Consider the following 20,879-nt stretch of genomic DNA (forward strand, 5'->3'; position numbering starts at 1 on the left):
CTGTTTTCCCCTGGCTGGTTGGCACCCAAACCGCAGGAGGAAACCAGGCTGCTCGGCACTGCCCCCTTTCCAGATATCAATCTCTACCCCACTTCATCTAGGTAACAAATTGGCAGACACTGCAGTAACCCCTAAATTATTCCTCGATGATACTTGCCAAACCTCTACAGGTATAAAATTAGAACGATAAATGAGGTGTTTGAAGATCCAAGTACAGTATTTGGATGTGGAGGGGATTGCATAAATGAGGGAAGAGCGGAATAATCATGGACTAGCTGGATGTTTGCTTGGAAGAAGAGAGATGCAAGGAGGGCACTGGAAATTTTAAAAAGTATTCTACTGTTCCAAGCCTTGCCTATCTTGTAGAGTGGACAGCAGGTGGGCTAGAACAGTGTTCACCAAATTTTCATTTCCTCCTGTGGATGAACCACGACTCCCATCATTCCTAGCAAGCAGGACCAGTGGTCAGGGATGATGGGAACGGTAGTCCAAAAACAGCTGGAGACCCACATTTGGAAGACACTATACTAGAGTCATGAATGGGAATTGTGGGCTTTCTGAGTGGGCTTTTCAGCACTCTGAAGATGGCAGTAACTCAAGAGGTTTTGGGAGTTTTCCCTTTCTCCCCTCTTGTGGCCCTTCCTACTCACAGTCCCTCATGTTCAACAGGGCGATGCTAAGAAAGAATTGAAAGGCTCGCAGAATTAGCCTCATCCCACCGGCTCATCCCCACCAGCAAAGGGCTCTTTAACCCCTTCTGTAACTCCAGAGTGTGAACAGCAAGCAGAGGCCTCTCGGCTCCCTTTTACTATCAGGGCACCTGCTGGGAAAAGAAAAAGAGAAGGGCATTTGCCACACTTTGCCAGCACGCTGTCTGCTGCCTACAGAGCTAGGCTGGCAACCTGCCTCTGGTATCATGAAAGCAAAATGCAAGCACTCTTACTGTCCCTCTTTATTAGGGACTGTTCCTATTTCCTGGTCCCCATAAATGTCGCTGTTATCGTTGGCATCTGTTCGTCTCAAGACACAAATAAATCACTGCCTCAAGTTTGCCTCTCGCTTTTTGCATTTCAGGAACGTCAAACTGAAATTCTCTTTGTGCAGAGTTACTAGCTTGGCTGTTCTTCAGAATTCTCCCTCCCTCATCTGGACTCTAGAAATTAAATCACCACACGCAGAGATGGGTGCATCTTGTCTGCAGTGCCAAATGAGCGGAAACCGCAGGGAAGCGGGCTAAGCATTAGGAGGAACGTAAAAGCTATTCAAACAGCGAAGTGGCCTGTGTGTCTGGGGTGCTGAAGGGCAGGGATGGAGAACCTGTGGAACCCCCCTGACTTCCTTGGACTCCAAATCCCATCAGCCTCGGGCAGCATGGCCAATGGTGAGGGGAAATGGGAGTCACAAGGATCGGGGAGGGAAAGAGGAGGTTTCTTCCTTTTTAACTTGTTCCTCAACAGTCCAGCGTCAGGAAAGAGCAGTGAGGTGGCCAAAGTTGAATATGTTAGTACATTGTTGGGGGGGGTGAAAGGAAAAAGGGGTCTCCAAAAGGTCCCCTCCGAAATGCCTGAATGGGCAGTAACATGGCAAGTGCAATTCAATGGAACAAGTGTCCCGTTTGAACCAAGCCTGATAGGGAACGGTTGAAGGATTTGGGGACGTTTAACTTGGGAAAGATAGAGGGCACAGGAGAAGGGGACGACAGCGGACGAGATGGTTGGATAGTGTTCTAGAAGCTACCAGTATGAGTTTCACCAAACTGCAGGAGGCAGTGGAAGACAGGAGTGCCTGGCGTGCTCTGGTCCTTGGGGTCACGAAGAGTCAGACACAACTAAATGACTAAACAACAACAACGAAAGCTTATAAATTATAGGTATCTTCAAATATCCTAAGAGCTTCCCCATTGAAAACTGAGCAATTTCTCTTTAGAAGCTTCCTCTTGGTGCTGGGCTGCTGTTTCTTTTCCTAGAGATCCACCCAAAGAATCTTGTCCCACCGCTTGCTGGACCCAGCACCAAATATTGAACAAGGAAGAGCATCTGATTCATACCCACATTGCCCAACTCCCCAAATGTAACATATTGCGGGTGGGGCTGAGAATCTAGTTCAGCCTACTGAAAAATATGCACGACTGAAGTGTTCGTGGAAGACATAATAAGTTTATGGGAATAAACATTGGAACAGACTCAGAACAACTTGCAAGGTAAAAGAAAGAATGTAAAACTTACCCAATCTGTAGTTCAGCCCAGTCTAATTGGTGAAGTTAAATATATGGGAGAACCAAGCTGGATGTTCAGACATACATTTCAAGGCTCCCGAACTGGGGCCCAGTTCCAAACTGGACCATTTCCTACCAATCCTGAAATAAAGAAGAATATTTACGGTATGTTGTTGATATGCTTATGTGTGAGTGATTCAGTTAGGATTCCAGGGGAAATGGTCCAGTTTGGAACTGACTACCAGTTCTGTACCCTATAAATATATTCCTATTAATCCTGTCTGGGTCTCCCACATTTTTAACAATACCAGTTACACTAGGCTACAGATTGGGCAAGTGTTATTCTTTCTTTTGATGTTCCAAGTTATTGTTTGGAGTCTTCTTCTCTGTTTATTCCCATAAACCTATTTATGGGAAAGTGTTGCATGAATGCAGCGATGCACGCATAAAAAAGGGCTCCTCCGTCTCCGACGGCACCGAAGAGGTTGAAGTGCAAGGATGGCGCTGAGCGGAGTGAACCAGAGCCACGTGCAGCCCGTTTGGGCCGAGATCCCGTCCCGTTCCGCAGACATCAGCGCCCGGACTGTGCCCAGGTAAGCCAGCCCCGTCGGGCAGGGACCCTCTCCCGGGGGCGAGGCCATGGCCGGCCCTTCTCCTCTGTTCTCTCGTTTCCCGCAAGCTGACCTTCTTCTCCCCCTCCTCCCCTAGAGTCGTCACCTTGGGGGAGTACCTCTCCAAGTTATTCTGCAGCATCAAACTGAACTCATTCGGCAGCGCCCTCGACAACCCTAGCGCCCTGCCCGCCCAGAACCTGCTCGCGGACCCCGTCAACTCCAGGGTGAGTCTCTCTTCCTCCCCGTCACCTGGGTCCCTCCTTCGCCCCTTCGCGCAGCTCCGTCCTCTCCGTCTAACGCTCCCGCCTTCGTCCCTCCCGCAGCTGCCAGGCCAATACCTCCCGGAGGCAATGGACGCCAACGGTCTGGGCGCCAGCGGCTCCATCGACAGCTGCCGCATCGTCAACGTGCTGCTCTCCATATACCGCTAGGCCAAAGAAGCAGCCGGCGCCCTCCGCAGAAGTGCCGCCTGGACGTGGCAGCCTCGACCACGTCCCTCCCCCCCCACCCCCGCCCTCAATAAACCTGCTTTTAGCTCTCACTGCTCTCCCGGAGTCTCCTTAGGCTGAACTGGGGTGCGGGGAAATCACAGAATTGTAGAGTTGGGAGGGACACTCAGAGTCATCTAGTCCAAGCCCCTGCAATGCAGGAATCTGAACCAACTCCAGCTTCGCCCGTCTGGCTGCAGACATTTGAAACAGGCGTGGAACAGCCATGGCTTCCCCCAAATAATCCTGGGAACGGCAGTGGGGCCTTGAGAGTTGTTGGGACACCCCTTTCCCCCTCCCAGAGCTACAATACCAAGAGCGCTAACAAGCAATCCCACTTCCCAAGGAACTGTGGGAATTGTAGCTCTACGAGGGGTCTCCTCACGCCATTTATGTCTGCTGCTGCTTTGAGAGTTCCTGCCTGAAGAACAAGCATCTTGGGACTGAGGCAATAAGCAGATTGTGCTATAAATGACAGGTTGTATTACAGTGGTACCTCGGGTTAAGAACTTAATTCGTTCTGGAGGTCTGTTCTTAACCCGAACTGTTCTTAACCTGAAGCACCACTTTAGCTAATGGGGCCTCCTGCTGCTGCTGCACATTTTGTGTTCTCATCCTGAAGCAAAGTTCTTAACCCGAGGTACTATTTCTGGGTTAGTGGAGTCTGTAACCTGAAGCGTATGTAACCTGAAGTGTATGTAACCCGAGGTACCACTGTACTGGAACTGAGAGCCTATGAATGAAGTGAATGGACATAAGTTTCAGAACAGGGATGGGGCACGAACGTCCTAGGGGAAAAATGGGACATTCCAGAATCAAATCGGAAACTGTGATGGCTTCTGTAAATCTGGAGTTGTCCCTAGACAATTGGAGGGTCTGGCAGCTGCTGCTGTCAGTGATCCAGGGGTCCTAACACCATGCCCCCCCGACTATCCAAAGTGTCTCGTACCCCCCACCCCATCACACCTGATGGTGATGAAGGGGAGTTATCTTGTGAAAAGCCCTCCACAATGCCACTCTTCGTAAGACAGGCTGCAGTTGCAAACTGTGCTGTGGCCTTCAGATGAAGGGTAGCATCAAAATTGGATAAATAATACTAGTAGGCTGGGCCTTTTCAGTCCTCTCTCAAGGCTCTTGATACCCCGGGGCTGCAAAAAGGTGGTGAGGGTTTGGGACAGCCTACAGAAATTTCCAGACAATGAGATGGTGGCCGTGTCTGCCAAGCACCCCGCTAAAGAATCACCTCCTTTTCAAATCAAGTCATAGTCAGATATTTTGGGGTGAATGTGGGTGGGCTCATAGGCAAACTCCATTTTCAACACCCTACTTTGTAAAGCTCAACTGTTGTATACGTGGGTACACAAACTGTACACTTGTTGACTGTCACATGTGAATAACTACAGTGTACAGCTCAACTATCTGTGTACACTGGTGTACAAATTTTATACTAGTTGCATGTAAACCCCAATATAACAGTAGAGTGGCCTCAATGCCCAGGGCTTCTTTAGAAGATATTTCAAATCTTGAGGATGACCTTCTTTCCAGCTCTTTTACCAGCAAAGCTTTCAGGTTTTGTTCAGTTATTGCTGAATTTTAATTTGCACAACCCAGCTAACAAGAGTGAGTGAGAGGGCTAACTCTCACCAAGGAATAGCCTCCCATCCAGTAACAAAAAAGCACTGTTAAAAGAGGAACGACATCCCTTTTTAAAGGCATCCTTCCAATAAAATATTCACCCGTCTATCCTCGCTGCTGAGTTTTTAAAAGGCATGCCTTCATGAAACTTGCAAAAACGTAACAAAACCCAGTGAGAGAAACAAAAATGTGAGATGTTTAATTTCTTCAAATTAATCTATACAAATCAAAATAAAATCCAACTTTGTTTTTTTAAAGAAAACTGTCCAACTGGGCCAGCCCCAATATTGAGTTTCTAGTAGGAAAGGCTTGTGGGGGTGGGACAGATCTGGCCTGCAGGCTGCTAGCTCCTCACTCCTGCTCAGATCATAGAATAACAGAATCATAATCAAATAGCTAGACGAAGAACAAGGGCAACCTTATCCCTCAGGAACAAACATGGTACTGGATGATACTGCTTTTCTGCTCTTTGGTGTTAGGACTTTGTGGGAGGAAATCTCCCTTCTGCCATGGCAGAGACTTTGCTAGTGGCTGTCAACCTCCAAGTAGCCAGGACTGAAGAAATGTTAAAATAAAACAAAGCTACAAAGAATTACTACATAACTGGGTTGTCAACAGTGACTAAGAGGTGGAACTTAGGTCTTGTTAAAGGCCTGGCAGATGTTGGTAGGAGCAGAGCCAGTGCTTGTATTAAACTGGAGGCAGATTGGGCCAGTCGCCCTTCCTTTTTGTGAACACTCCCTTAGCTACTGTTCTTAAACGGCTATGGGGAGCATAGGGGCATAATTTGACTTATATGGGAAGGGGTTGTGGAGATCCAGTATTTGGACGAGGAGGGGTTTGCATAAATTGCATAAATGAGGGAAGAGTGGAACAATCACTGACTAGCTGGATGTTGGCTAGAAGAAGAGAGAAGCAAGGAGGGCACACAAGAGTAAATAAAAAGTATTATACTGTCCCAAGCCTTGCCTATCATGTAGAGTGGAAAGCAGGTGGACTAGAACAGTGTTTACCAAATTTGCATCTCCTCCTGTGGATGAACCACAACTCCCATCATCCCTAGCAAGCAGGACCAGTGGTCAGGAGTGATGGGAACTGGAGACCCACGGTGGGAAGACACTACACTAGAATCATGTATGGGAATTGTGGGCTTTCTGAGTGGGCTTTGCAGCACTCTAAGGATGGCAGGAACTCAAGAGGTTTTGGGAGTTTCCCCTTTCTCCCCTCTTGTGGCCCTTCCTATTCACAGTCCCTCATGTTCAACAGGGCGATGCTAATAAAGAATTGAAAGGCTCGCAGAATTAGCCTCATCCCACCGGCTCATCCTCACCAGCAAAGGGCTCTTTAACCCTTTCTGTAACCCCAGAGTGTGAACAGCAAACAGAGGCCTCTCGGCTCCCATTTACTATCAGGGCACCTGCTGGGATAAGAAAAAGAGAAGGACATTGCCACGCTTTGCCAGCACGCTGTCTGCTGCCTACAGAGCTAGGCTGGCAACCTGCCTCTGGTATCATGAAAGCAAAATGCAAGCACTCTTACTGTCCCTCTTTATTAGGGACTGTTCCTATTTCCTGCTCCCCATCTATGTCCCTGTTATCGTTGGCATCTGTTCGTCTCAAGACACAAATAAATCACTGCCTCAAGTTTGCCTCTCACTTTTTGCATTTCAGGGATGTCAAACTGAAATGCTCTTTGTGCAGAGTTACTAGCATGGCTGTTCTTCAGAATTCACCCTCCCTCATCTGGACTCTAGAAATTAAATCACCACACACAGAAATGGGTGCATCTTGTCTGCAGTGCCAAATGAGCGGAAACCGCAGGGAAGCGGGCTAAGCATTAGGAGGAATGTAAAAGCTATTCAAACAGCGAAGTGGCCTGTGTGTCTGGGGTGCTGTAGGGCAGGGATGGAGAACCTGTGGAACCCCCCTGACTTCCTTGGACTCCAACTCCCATCAGCCTCGGGCAGCATGGCCAATGGTGAGGGGTGAGGGGAACTGGGAGTCGCAAGGATCGGGGAGGGAAAAGAGGAGGTTTCTTCCTTTTTAACTTGTTCATTAACAGTCCAGCGTCAGGAAAGAGCAGTGAGGTGGCCAAAGTTGAGTATGATAGTACATTTTTATGGGGGGGGTGAAGGGAAAAAAGGGTCTCTAAAAGGACCCCTCCGAAATGCCTGAATGGGCAGTAACATGGCAAGTGCAATTCAATGTAACAAGTGTCCTGTTTAAACCAAGCCTAATAAGGAATGGTTGAGGGATTGGGGAAGTTTAGCTTATAAATTATAAAGGTAGAGGTAACTGACCCGTGACAGACTCTGGGGTTGCGGCGCTCATCTTGCTTTATTGTCCGAGGGAGCCAATGTACAGCTTCTGGCTGTACCTTCCCGCCGGAGTGGTACCAATTTATCTACTTGCACTTTGACATACTTTTGAGCTGCTAGGTTGGCAGGAGCTGGGGCAGAGCAACAGGAGCTCACCCCGTCACGGGGATTCGAACCGCTAACCTTCTGATCAGCAAGTCCTAGGCTCTGTGGTTTAACCCACAGCGCCAAACCATGTTCCTCTTATAAATTATAAAGGTAAAGGGTAAAGGGGTCCCTGACCAATAGGTCCAGTCGTGACAGACTCTGAGGTTGCGGCGCTCATCTCACTTTATTGGCCGAAGGAGCTGGCGTACAACTTCTGGGTCATGTGGCCAGCATGACTAAGTCGCTTCTGGCGAACCAGAGCAGCGCACGGAAACACAGTTTACCTTCCCGCCGGAGCGGTACCTATTGATCTACTTGCACTTTGTGCTTTCAAACTGCTAGGTTGGCAGGAGCAATGACCGAGCAACGGGAGCTCACCCCGTCACGGGGATTCAAACCGCTGACATTCTGATCGGCAAGTCCTAGGCTCTGTGGTTTAACCCACAGCGCCACCTGCGTCCCATAAATTATAGGCATCTTCAAATATCCCAAGAGCTGTCACATGGAAAACTGAGCAATTTCTCTTTAGGAGCTTCCTCTTGGTGCTGGGCTGCTGTTTCTTTTCCTAGAGATCCACCCAAAGAATCTTGTCCCACTGTTTGCTGGACCCAGCACCAAATATTGACCAATGAAGGGCATCTGACTCATACCCACACTGCCAAACTCCCCAAATGTCACATATTGCGGGTGGGGCTGAGAATCTAGTTCAGCCTACTGAAAAATATGCACGATTGAAGTGTTCATGCAAGATATAATAAGTTTATGGGAATAAACATAGGAACAGACTCAGAACAACTTGCAATGTCAAAAGAAAGAACGTAACACTTACCCAATCTGCTGTTCAGCCCAGCGCAATTGGTGAAGTTAAATATATGGGAGAACCAAGCTGGATGTTTAGAAATACATTTCAAGGCTCCCGAACTGGGGCCCAGTTCCAAACTGGACCATTTCCTACCAATCCTGAAATAAGGAAGAATATTATAGTACCCTATAAATATATTCCTAATAATCCTGTCTGGGTCTCCCACATATTTAACGTTACCAGTTACACTTGGCTATCGATTGGGCAAGTGTTATTCTTTCCTTTGATGTTGCAAGTTATTGTTTGGAGTCTTCTTCTCCTCTGTTTATTCCCATAAACCTATTTATGTGAAAGTCGTGCATGAATGCAACGATGCACGGCATAAAAAAGGGCTTCTCCGTCTCCGACGGCACCGAAGAGGTTGAAGTGCAAGGATGGCGCTGAACGGAGTCAACCAGAGCCACGTGCAACCCGTTTGGGCCGAGATCCCGTCCCGTTCTGCAGACATAGGTGCCCATGCTGTGCCCAGGTAAGCCCGCCCCGTCGGGCAGGGACCCTCTCCCGGTGGCGAGCCCATGGCCCGGCCCTTCTCCTCTTTACTCTCATTTCCCGCAAGCTGACCTTCTTCTCCCCCTCCTCCTATAGCACCGGCCCCTTCAGGGAGCACGTCTTTGGGGGATTCTGCCACCTCAGCGTGGAGATCCATCACCCGCGCCCTCGGCTACCTGAGCAGCGTGATCGTCCACAACCTGCTCAGGGAGCCCATCAACTCCAGGGTGAGTCTCTCTCCCTCCCCGTCACGTGGGTCCCTCCTTCGCCCCTTCGCGCTGCTCCGTCCTCTCCGTCTAACGCTCCTGCCTTCGCTTCTCCCGCAGCTTCCGATCCCAGACATCCAGGTAGTAATGGACGTCAACGTCCGGGCTCCCAGATAACAGTGCCAGCGTCTCCATTGACAGCCGCAATCCCGTCATGCTGACCTCCAAGTACAGTGGTGCCTCGCAAGACGGAAAGAATCCGTTCTGTGATTCTCTTCATCTAGCGGTTTTTTCGTCTTGCGAAGCAAGCCCATTGAAGGATTAGCAGATTAGCGCTATTAGCGCCTTATCTGCTGATCGGATCAGCTGATAAGCGGCTTAGCGGATTAGAAAAGGGGGGGGAGGGAAAAAAACAGCAGGAACTCGCAAGACATTGTCGTCTTGCGAAGCAAGCCCATAGAAAATTTGTTTTGCGAGGCACCTCCAAAACGGAAAACTCTTTCGTCTAGCGAGTTTTCCGTCTTGCAGGGCACCACTGTACCACTAGGCCAGAGGAGCAGCCGGCGCCCTCCGCAGAAGTGCCGCCTGGACGTGGCAGCCACGACCTCGTCCCCCCCTGCCCCCAATAAACCTGCTTTTAGCTCTGACTGCTCTCCCCGAGTCTCCTTAGGACACGTATATTTTGTTTTTTAAAAGGGGAGGACTCAAAAATTCTGAATTAAGAGAAAATGAAGCCTGGGCCCAGCATGGTTTTTGCAAATCAAAACATATTTGCATATATTTGGGTGTGGAGGGGTTTGCATAAATTGCATAAATGAGGGAACAGCGGAACAATCACTGACTAGCTGGATGTTGGCTGGAAGAGGAGAGAAGCAAGGAGGCCATACGATAATTTTTTAAAGTATCATATTGTCCCAAGCCTTGCCTATCATGTAGAGTGGACAGCATGTGGACTAGAACAGTGTTTCCCAAACTTGGGTCTCCTTCTGCGCATGAACCACAACTCCCATCATCCCTAGCAAGCAGGACCAGTGGTCAGGGATGATGGGAACTGTAGTCCAAAAACAGCTGGAGACCCACGTTTGGAAGACACTATACTAGAATCATGAATGGGAATTGTGGGCTTTCTGAGTGGGCTTTGCGGTATTCTGAAGATGGTAGTAACTCAAGAGGTTTTGGGAAGAGATTTTTGGAGTCTCCTCTTTTCTCCCTCTTGTGGCCCTTCATACTCACAGTCCCTCATTTTCAACAGGGCGATGCTAAGAAAGGACTGAAGGGCTGGCAGCATTGGCCTCATCCCACTGGCTCATCCTCACCAGCAAGCAGGACCAGTGGTCAGGGATGATGGTAACTGTAGTCCAAAAACAGCTGGAGACCCACGTTTGGAAGACACTATATTAGAATTATGAATGGGAATTGTGGGCTTTCTTATTGGGCTTTGCAGCACACTGAGGATGGCAGGAACTCAAGAGGTTTTGGGAGTTTCCCCTTTCTCCCCTCTTGTGGCCCTTCCTATTCACAGTCCCTCATGTTCAACAGGGCGATGCTAATAAAGAATTGAAAGGCTCGCAGAATTAGCCTCATCCCACCGGCTCATCCTCACCAGCAAAGGGCTCTTTAACCCTTTCTGTAACCCCAGAGTGTGAACAGCAAGCAGAGGCCTGGGCAGGGATGTTTTCCTTACGCACGTCACCTGCTCATACTCCAATTTTGCATGTGTTTCGACTCACACAAGGGAGCTCACAAATGAGTCAAGCAAGTTAATAGCTTTGGAAAATCCTCTGTTGCACAGAACATGAAGAGCCCTTTGCTACATTGGAGGAAAAGGCCAAGGTGTGCAAGTAGCAAGGGATGGCGTTTCTCTGGGACAGGGGGGCAACACTGAGGGCCAGATGGAAAGCCTGCGGGGCCCTTTGAATGCCAGCTGCCAATCCCAAGCATTTGAGGCAGGGGAGAGCTCCTGTTACCAGAACGTCCAGACACCCAGATTCTCAGTGCCATCATTGTCACCTCCTCTTTGTGTACTCCCGTACCAGTGAAACCCTGTGTTGACAACTCTCCTGTTTATCAAAGCTGTAATTTCCACCACCACCCAGAAAAAAACAAAGTACCAGAGCAGCTTCCCCAAGAGGGATCTCCACTGTTCTGAAGATTCCCCGCTTCCCCAAATACAGAATGGACCGTCTTCTCTAAAAAATACATTGCTTTTGTTTTGCTATAAAGGTATGATCTTGGCATACGGAAATACAGACTGTGTTATGTAACAATAAACCTGTCTAGAGGACTAGAAGATCTATCGCCTTTCCTATAAAAAAGAGAGAAAGAGAGAAAGAGAGAGAGAAGAGACATTCAGCTGGTGCCACCACAATGATATCGGTTCAAGAAGCCAAGCCAAGCAAGACTGGGCATCTTCTTGGACCGCTCAGTCTGGTTGTGCTGTGAAGCTTCTGGCGAGACACAAAATGGGAACCGGAAACCAGCCACACTGTCCCTCCTGCTTTGCACGTAAATAGAATTCATTCTAACTAAGCCATCCCTGACAGATAATAATCTGCAGACATCAAGCTGAAGGGACACCAGTCATCTGGCCCACAACAGCACCAAACTTGGCGGTGAGCACGGTCCACGCTTTGGCCCCCGGCGAAATCTCGGCGCAGGGCAATTCAGGTTTCCTTCCGTCGGGGAAAGATCTTCCGCTAAGTCGTGTGGGTTCTCCGATGCCGAACGAGGTGCGAGTTCTGCCCGAACTTCTTCCCGCACTCGGGGCATTTGTACGGTCTCTCTCCCGTGTGGGTGATCTGGTGGCGGATGAGGTCGGAGCTCCAGCGGAACTTCTTGCCGCACTGGCTGCACCCGTAAGGGCGTTCCCTGGCGTGGGACGCTCGATGCCTGGTCAGCTCCGAGCTCTGGTAAAAGCTCCGGCTGCACTGGGCGCAGCGGAAGGGTCTTTCCGAGGCATGGGTCCTCTGGTGCCGGGTCAGCTGGGAGGTGTGGCCGAAGCACTTGCCGCACTGGGGGCACTGGTGGGGCTTTTCCCCCGTGTGGATCCTCTGGTGGGTGAGCAGGTGCGAGTTGCGGCTGAACGTTTTCCCGCATTCTGAGCACCGGTGGAGGGGCTTTCCTGCCGGGTGGGAGGCTCCGCTGGGGACGGGGCGTGCAGCCGGATTCTCTCCTGTTTCACCGCACCTCTCTTCACGAGGCTGGCTGGCTCTCTCGCCGCCACGGTTTTCAGCCGCCACGTTCTCCTGGGAATTCCCGGACGGAAACGCCCTGGGCGGCTCCACTTCCATGGCACCTCCTTGCAGAGGGTTCTCCTCGCGGCTCCCGTTTACCATCAGGGCACCTGCTGGGATAAGAAAAAGAGAAGGGCATTGTCACACTTTGCCAGCACACTGTCTGCCGCCTACAGAGCCAGGCTGGCAACCTGTCTCTGGCATTGTGAAAGCAAAATGCAAGCACTCTTACTGTCCCTCTTTACCAGGGACTGTTCCTATTTCCTGGTCCCCATAAATGTCGCTGTTATCGTTGGCATCTGTCTTGAGACACAAATAAATCACTGCCCCTACTTCGCTTTTCGCATTTCAGGGACGTCAAGCTGAAATGCTCTTTGTGCAGAGTTACTAGCATGGCTGTTCTTCAGGATTCACTCTCCCTCATCTGGGCTCTGGAAATTAAATCACTGTGTGAAGAAATGGGTGCATCTTGTCTGCAGAGCCAAATGAGTGGAAACCGCAGGGAAGCGGGATAAGCCTTCGGAGGAACGTAAGAGCTATTCAAACAGCAAAGCCGCCTTTGTGTCTGGGGTGCTCTTGGGCAGGGATGGAGAACCTGTGGGCCCCACCCCCCTGACTTCCTTGGACTCAAACTCCCATGAGCCTCAGGCAGCATGCCCAATAGTAAGGGGTGAGGGGAACTGGGAGTCCAGCAACACCCACAGGGCCACAGGTTTTTCCCACCCTGTACTGCAGATCGCTCTCCCTAGTCACACCCTCTTCTGGTCCTGCTTTGCACCCTTCCCTGAGTGATTTTGGGCTGGCTAGCGTGTGTCCTTGACCTCTGCTAAGGCCTCTTCCTAGGCTAGATGGGAGGATGGTGTGAGGTGCGTGTGTACACAAACCAGGTTACTGTACAAAGGTAAAAAAATATTATTAATATTATTAATTTATTTATACCCATTTTCCCCTGATTATTGCTCTGCCCAATTTGGCCACTGGCTTCAACCATCACTGGCATGCAGCCCTCAACAGGTTGTCCAGAAGGTAAGGTGGCACTCAGGCTAAAAAAGTTTCCCCATCGCTAATGCAGACTTTGCATGTGGATGAGCCAGACTACAGGTGGGTTGCCTGCATGGCCAGTTGCTTTCTGGTGCTGATGAGAGCCACAGTCCAAAACATTTGGAGAGCACCAGGTTGGCCTGTGTTTTATGAGAAAGGCAAGTAAAAACTGAAACAAGCCAACAGGACCGGGTCCAGCAACCTTCCGTCTCTAGGCATAGGAAAACATCCCCAGAACCTCCCATTGGACCCAAAGCCTCCTTCATTAAAACCAGGGGCTCCTCTTGTATTTCTTACCTGTTTCCTGAAGTCCTCGGGGCTCCTGTTTGGGGATGCAGGGCATCTTGAGAGCAGGGATGAGGGGAGGCTGGTTTAGTGTTACTTCTGTCGAGGATAAGCAGTCGAGATGGGGCAGCAGTGGGGCAGGAGGTTCCCAGGGCGCTCCGGGCAGAATCATCTCTTGCGGGCTTACCTGCTCAACTTTCACCCGTACTGTAACCTGGCCATGAGGGAGAACAGCATGCCATTAGGAAGGAAACAGCCTCCTTCAAGCCCCCCCCATCACCTTTAAAGCACAGGAAGGAAGAAACCATGACCCTCCAGCTATCGCTAGACCAGCTCCCATCACTCCTGACTCTTGGACACTGGTGGGAGTTGTCGCAGGGGCACAGCTTTCTCTCCTTTTGCTTTATTTAGCTTTTTCTCGCAAGGAAAATGCTTCAGTCCTCTGCTCATTTAGGTTGGCCTTTTCTGTACCTTTCCAGCTCTACAATACCCTTCTGAGAGCAAGTGAACACCAGCCTGCACATTCCCCTTCTCAATTGTCTTCCCTTGTTATCCTTCAAATATTTTAGACCAGGTGTGCATCACCTCCTGCCCTCCAGATGTTGCCCATCTCCCACAATTCCTGGCCACTGTTAATGCTTCCTGGGGCAGATGGGAGTTGTAGCTCCAGCGACATACGTAGGGCCAATGGTTCTTTTAAACCTGCGGTTCCCAACATTGGGCACATGCACCACAGGGGGGCAATTTGATTTTTAAAGGGGGCAATTTGAGAATGAGTTATTAACAGTTAATGGCCTTTTAGGCTTCCTCCACATGAATAGGAGTTCACTTTTTGAATAATAAGAATTATATGTCACAGGGATGCTTAGGTGGGGCATGGCCAAAAAAAGGTTGAGAGCCACTGTTTTAGACTGTACACCCCTTGGGGCAGGGACTTGTCTCTCTTTATTTATGTGAAGTACTGAACACTTGGGACGCGGGTGGCGCTGTGGGTTAAACCACAGAGCCTAGGACTTGCCGATCAGAAGGCCGGCGGTTCGAATCCCCGCGACGGGCTGAGTTCCCGTTGCTCGGCCCCTGCTCCTGCCCACCTAACAGTTTGAAAGCACGTCAAAGTGCAAGTAGATAAATTGGTACCGCTCTGGCGGGAAGGTAAACGGTATTTCCGTGCGCAGCTCTGGTTCGCCAGAAGCGGCTTAGTCGTGCTGGCCACATGACCCGGAAGCTGTACGCTGGCTCCCTTGGCTAATAAAGCAAGATGAGCGCCGCAACCCCAGAGTCGGTCACGACTGGACCTAATGGTCAGGGGTCCCTTTACCTTTTTTACTGAACACTTGGTTAAGGGTTTTATACAGAAACGTCTTGCTGGATTCTTGAGAAAACCTCTGGCGGTGTTGTTGGGGGAACTAGGATGCTATAGGGACTGTGGCTGGAGGCTCCCTTATTATTAATTATTATTATTATTATACCACCCTTCATTGAAAGACCTCAGGGTGGTCCACAAAATAAAACCTCTCTGTCACCATGACGTAACGCGTCCTCACCTGTTGCTCCCACATGCCTGCCTCTCGCCGTCCCATCTGGTAGCCTTCCACTAGTGCCACCGCCTGGGCACACGTCTCTGGGCCTCGCTCCCACACCCAGTTCTGGATCTCCTGGGGCAAGATGGTCAGGAACTGCTCCAGGATCAGCAGCTCCAGGATCTGCTCCTTAGTGCGGCTCTCGGGCTTCAGCCAGCGGCGACAGAGCTCCCTCAGCCTCCGGCAAGCCTCCCGAGGGCCTTCCGAGTCCTGGTAGCGGAACTGCCGGAAGCGCTGGCGCTGCATCTCCACGCTGGGCCCGGCCTCCCCTCGCAGGCCGGAGGACTTTGACTTCCTGTGGTCTCCCCGGCTGCTCCTGGCGTCCAGGCCGTTGTGGGGCGGCTGGCCTTTCCCGCTGAGGGCCGGCATGAGGCGGGTCACCCACTCTCCCCTCGGCCACTGGCAGGTTTCAGCCGCCCTCTCGAAGGACGACAGGTAGGCCTCAATGTCGTCCACAGGTGCCAGCTCAGGGAGCTGGAGGTTCCCCCAGGCAGGTGGTGGGGGTGGCACTGCCACGGGGGTCTGCACCATCTCCTGGCACTGAACCTCCCACAGCTGTGGGATGGGGTCGCTTCTCACCTGAGGAGGGGTTGCCCACCTCAGTAAATCGCTAATGGTGCCGGCCTGGACGACGAGGGGAGCCTTCCCTGCGGCGTCCCATTCCCACCCTGCTTCGGGGCACGGCGGCCCAGGCTCCTCCATCTTCACCCGCGGCGGCAGCGTGTCTTCTAATGGGTACAAAAAATGGAGGCCCAGCGCCGGAGGAGGCACTTCCTGTGTGGCGGCCATTTTCCCTCCAACCTTCCCCTCAGCAAAAAGGAGGAATCCCCTGGCCGGCTGGGCCAGTCAAGAGGCTGTTCAGACAATCCACAGGTCTCCGGGAGCCGGACAAGGGTGATAAGGGCCGACAGCTAGCAAATGTTACCTTAACGCCGGCAAAGTGATGACGCGGCAGCAAAAGGACTCCTCCCTGAAACATAAAGACAAAACACCACTGAGAATTAGGCTCGTAAGGAACGGGATCAACCCCAAAGCAGCCGAGAACTGTCTGCGCCCGTTGTGTTGGGTCAGTAGGAGTTTGGAATTCAATTAGTGCCTATGTCCTTTTAAATGTTTCTATGACCTTTCACGTGTGTTTGTGGGAGAGGGAGTTATCGTTTTGTTTTACCTATTTATTTCGTGCTTCTATCCTGTATTTTTATCTTGCAAACCAACCTGAGATCTTCGGATGAAGGCAGCATATAAATTTAATAAATAATAAATTATAATAAAGAAAATTGGGCCTGCAGCAAAATGCTGCAGTGCTGAGTACTGCTTTTCAGGATTCTAGACACTTTGTGCCATTCTTTCTGCCCCCAAAGCATCAGCATTCACAGCCTGGAGATAAAATATAGACAGAACAGTAAGCATTGGTAGACCCTTCCTCCCTCCAGAAATGTATCTAATCCTCTTTTAAAGCCACCCTGGTTGGTGGCCATCACTCCCATCTTGTGGCAGGGAAGACCATACGCCATCAATTCCCAAACTCACCCCCCAGCCCTGGACCACTTGCAAGTCTCGGACGGCAGATCATTGAATGATTTTTCTGCTGGCTGTAGCAATTGTAATGCACTGTGCTAGACGCTCTACGATTTTAAAAAAACTGTTTCTATTGCTTCTTTTATTTCAGACCTATTTTATTGCAATGCAACCCAAATTCCACAGAACTCAACTTGTAATACAATGTAAGAAACGCAAGAAGCAATAAAAATACAGCTTGGAAATATTTAAGGCAATGACTCACTGCACTGCCTCCCATTTCTGGCCACAAATCCACAGCCATGCCACAGACCAGAGGTTGGGAACCCCTGCTGTAGATGAAGCACCCACTGCACGAAAAAGTGCTTCATTTTATCCTTCCAGTGTCTGCTGCCAATCAATTTCTTTTGAGAAAACCTGAGTTTTATCTTCACGTGGGGAGCGGAAGGAATTTCTTGCTATCATTTTTTCCGCACTGAACGAGAGCACTCTTCTTAGGAGCACGGGGCAAGTGGTAGTTCTCTCCTCAAAGCTAGGGCAAAGCAAAAGCTAGTGATAGGGCGGGATAATGCAGTACTTTGCCTCTGAGGATCAAAGCACTACTGTTTTAAAATGTTCCAGACGTAACCGTGCCCCGGAACGCACATTTCTGCCCAATTACTTGCTCTCTCGCGGCTGACAGGTCACCTGCAGAGCCTCTGAGCCAGAGAGAATAATACAGTGACACTTTATTTAAAAAGATAAAGAGCACGTGAATTGCCTTCCTGGGCCAGACCAAAGGTCCCTTTAGTTCAGCATTCTGAAAGTGCCTGGCCAGGTGGGAGGAGCCTCAGCTCATGTGCTTTGTCTGCAGAATGTCCCAGGTTCAATCCTCAGGATCTCCAGTGAAGTAGGATATGTTAATGATCTCTGCCCAAGACCACTGCTACTTGGGAGTAAGAGTACTGGGCTAGGCAGACCTTGCCTGACCTAAGGGCAGCATGGTAGCTCAGAGTAGAAAGGTCTCAAGTTCAATTCCTAGCATAGTGGGGGTTTGGGGGTTTTTTTAAGGAAAATGATCAGTGAGTAGCTGGTTGGTGGGGGGTGGGAATACTTCTTTCTGCCCTGGAGAGCTGCTGCCAGTTGGAGTAGCCAGTCCTGTGTTAGATTAGCAGCTAGTCTAACCTGGTCTAAGGCAGCCTCCTAAGATTTTTAAGGGTCCACAAGCCAATGGAAAGCCAGCAGTCGTCACAGTATCCCATGAAGATGAATGACAGAAGTTAATCAGGCATCCTTTTGCCAGTCCTGTCACCCCAGGGGGCAGGACTAGAACCAATAGGTGGAAATTGCAAAGAAGCAGCTAAACAGGAGGAGAGACATATCCTAACAGCGAGAGATGCTTGGTTCTGGAAAGAGGTCCCTACGGAGAAAGTGAGCTCTCCTTCACTGCGGATTCTGCACTAAGCAGGGGGTTTGGACTAGCTGGCCTCTCAGGGACCCTCTAACTCCACAATTCTAGGGTTCCTGCATCTAATTCCAATCACTTCCATTGGATAACTCCATGTGGCACGACTCAAATGTGCCCATTCAGAGCACCAAACCCCTGTGAGCTGCCTGATACCAATTCTTAGGGATTCTTTGACAAGGTTTGTCCACTAAGACCATGGGAAGTCTGGGAATTATGCACCAGAATCCCTTGCAAGAAGCACTTGGGTTATGCACACATCTGGGCCACACCTCCCAAGTAATGCGCTGCTTCCCAGCTGCTCCAAGAAACGGCTTGGGATGTTTGCAGAACATAGAAAAGGCCCTGCTGCATAAGACCAAAGGCCCATCTTGCTTCCTATTGTGTCGTAAGAATGGAAGAAAAGCCCTGTTGGATCAGGTTGATGTCCCATCTAGTCCAGCCTCCCGCTTTCACACTGGCCTGACAGATGCCTTTGGGACGCCCGCAAGCAGAATCTGAACACAGTGCTCTCATTTAGCTTACAATGAACTGGGCCTATGCTCCATTCATTTTTTCTTTTCCTAATCTCTTTTTAAAGACATCTAAGCAAGAAGCAGCAAAATACATATGCTAAGTGTGTGCCTCAAGTAAAGTACTTTTTTGTGGCGGGTCTGTCTGGAATCTCCTGCCAATCTATTTCATCAGATGAACCTTGAGCTATAGTGCTATGGGAGGGGATGTGGGAGAATGGACTTCTCACCATGCACCAAGAATGAACTGATTCAATCCACAGGCAAGAAGCAATTCTGGTCATGCTTAAACACACAGCCAGGGTGTGTCAGGGAGATCCACCCCCCCAATGGACACACCACAAAAGTCCCTTGTAAGAGTTCACAAGCGCGTATGGACCAATGCATATATGTATGTCACACACAACATATGCCATACTGCTAACGTATAGGGCAGTCCTTTGGACTAAGCACCCACTCCAATATTCCCTGCCACCCACACATAATCCTATCACTGGATGGGATGATGGAGCGAATTCTACCCCCCCCCCCTAAAATGTCACAATGGAGCTGTGCTCCTTGACTCTCATTCTTTGTTGCCATCCCATTTCGCCAAGCATGTGAGAGACCCGCTTAGGAGGCTAGCTTGAGCCTATAAAACTCACTCTCCCTGAGATCCCAAGGAATTCTGACTCTCAGGATTCTCCCGTGGCTCTTCCAGGAACAAGTCTCCTGAGGACCAAGAATTCCTGGCCCTGGCACATCAGATTCCCACTTACATTTCCCTGCAAATAAATCCAAGAGTCCTGGCTCCCAGCCCTAATTCTAAGAAGTTTTATCTCTTCCTTTCTAGAAGAGTGCTGCTTCTAATCTTCCACGCTCTGTCTCCCTAAGGAAGGGATGGAGAATCGGCAGGGCCTCCAGAGGTTGCTGGGACCGGGACGCCCATCCCCCTTGACCACAGGCCATTTTGGCTAGGGGCTGATGGGAGCTGGAGCCCCACAACATCTTGGGCGGAGGGCGCAGGTTCTTTCCCTTGCCCTCTAAGAGCACCGAGGAGCCCAGCCTCGCACCTCCTTTCCTAAGGAAACCCAGCAGTCCTGCTCCTAATCTGCGAGAACTATAGCCGGTCCCGCTCCCAGAAGTCGTGGCTCCGGCCTCTGAAAAGAACCCAGGAGTCCTACCTCCACCTTCCCGCCCGCCCGCCCCCCACAACACCCCGATCTTAGGAAGCCCGGTGGAGCCCAACCCCAAATGCGAGAACTAACGGGACCCGGGCGAGTACCGGAGCCTCCTCCTCCTTCCCTCGGGAGGACCCAGGCGTCCTGGTGCCGCTAAAGCCCCGGGACCTGCGAAAGGGAATCCCGGCTCCCGCTTCCTGCAAGACCCCCTCCTCCCCGAAGGGACCCAGGAGTCCCGGCTCCAGCTCCGCCCTTTGTTCCATCCCCCGCCCTCGCCCCGCTCGCCGGCTGCGCGCTTCTTGGCGCGCCCCGGGCCCGGCTCCGCTACCTGGGCCGGGGCGCCTCCCGCGCGGCGCTCGCTCTCGCTCTCTCTCAGGGCTCCGGAGGCGGCGGCGGCGTCTCCGCCTCGAGTCCCGCGGCGCCCATCGCGCGCTGCCCGGCCCTGCCTTGCCCTGCCCGCGCGCCGCGCCAGCCCCGCTCGCCTCGCTTCGCCCTGCCCTGGAGGTGGCCGCCAGGTTGGTTCCCGGGCTGCGCCGGAGAGGCTGGGGTTAGTCCCCCCTCCGCAGGGCGGGCACTGGCTGCGATCTCTGTCAGTCACCGCCGAAAGGAAGGGGAAGCCGGCTTGGGACAGCCCCTCGCCCAAAGCGGCAGCGAGGGCGGGTTGGCGAGGGAGGGAGGGAGGCAGGCCGGGCAGGGCCGCCTTTGCCACGATTGCTCCGCGCTGCAGGCGCCGCGGCCGGGATTGCGCGCAGCCGGGTCGAGGAGGGCGCAGCAGACGCGCCTTTCTTCCCCATCGATTTCTTGACAATAATAATAATAATAATAATAATAATAATAATAATAATAATACAACAGCGTACCGAAATAGGGGTCGCCGACTTTTTGCTGCTGTTGCTGCATCTTGCGCTGCATTGCCTCTAGGCATGTGCAGAGCATCTTTCCTTTGAGGAAGGGAACGAGCGCCTGCCTCTTGCGAAACTGCTTCAAAAACGAAGCTGGCGAGTAGGGTCGTTTTATAGCGAATAGTGTTGCTTCAGCCAGGGAGAAGAGGAGGCAAAGGCCTTTTGCCTAAGAGGGTGGTCTGGTGTCAGGAGAGGTAGAAATAGGCCAGTCGGATCAATGCTTAATCTCCA

The 20,879-nt window shown here is 51.0% G+C and overlaps 1 protein-coding gene and 1 long non-coding RNA gene across 3 annotated transcripts; one reads left to right on the forward strand and one right to left on the reverse strand.

Moving 5' to 3' along the window:
- Window positions 1-469: 469 nt before the first annotated feature.
- Window positions 470-10,289, forward strand: LOC309517380. The gene is made up of 3 exons (XR_014213204.1): window positions 470-561; window positions 6,124-6,151; window positions 10,146-10,289. It is a non-coding gene; the product is annotated as an uncharacterized lncRNA (long non-coding RNA).
- A 742-nt stretch (window positions 10,290-11,031) lies between these two features.
- Window positions 11,032-20,227, reverse strand: LOC309517359 (uncharacterized protein). 2 transcript variants are annotated; one of them, XM_082196512.1, is made up of 4 exons: window positions 20,075-20,227; window positions 15,077-16,082; window positions 13,545-13,746; window positions 11,032-12,319 (listed from the first exon to the last, which is right to left on the reverse strand). In XM_082196512.1, the coding sequence occupies exons 2-4, from the start codon at window positions 15,899-15,901 to the stop codon at window positions 11,670-11,672; spliced, it is 1,677 nt and encodes a 558-aa protein (XP_082052638.1). In that variant the 5' UTR covers window positions 15,902-16,082; window positions 20,075-20,227; the 3' UTR covers window positions 11,032-11,669. The 2 variants fall into 2 exon arrangements, with proteins under 2 accessions (XP_082052638.1, XP_082052639.1); XM_082196513.1 differs by lacking the exon at window positions 20,075-20,227 and having other exon boundaries at window positions 15,077-16,422.
- Window positions 20,228-20,879: the final 652 nt, after the last annotated feature.

Source organism: Podarcis vaucheri, assembly GCF_965113315.1.
Source record: "Podarcis vaucheri genome assembly, chromosome: 13".
Lineage (NCBI taxonomy): Eukaryota > Metazoa > Chordata > Lepidosauria > Squamata > Lacertidae > Podarcis > Podarcis vaucheri.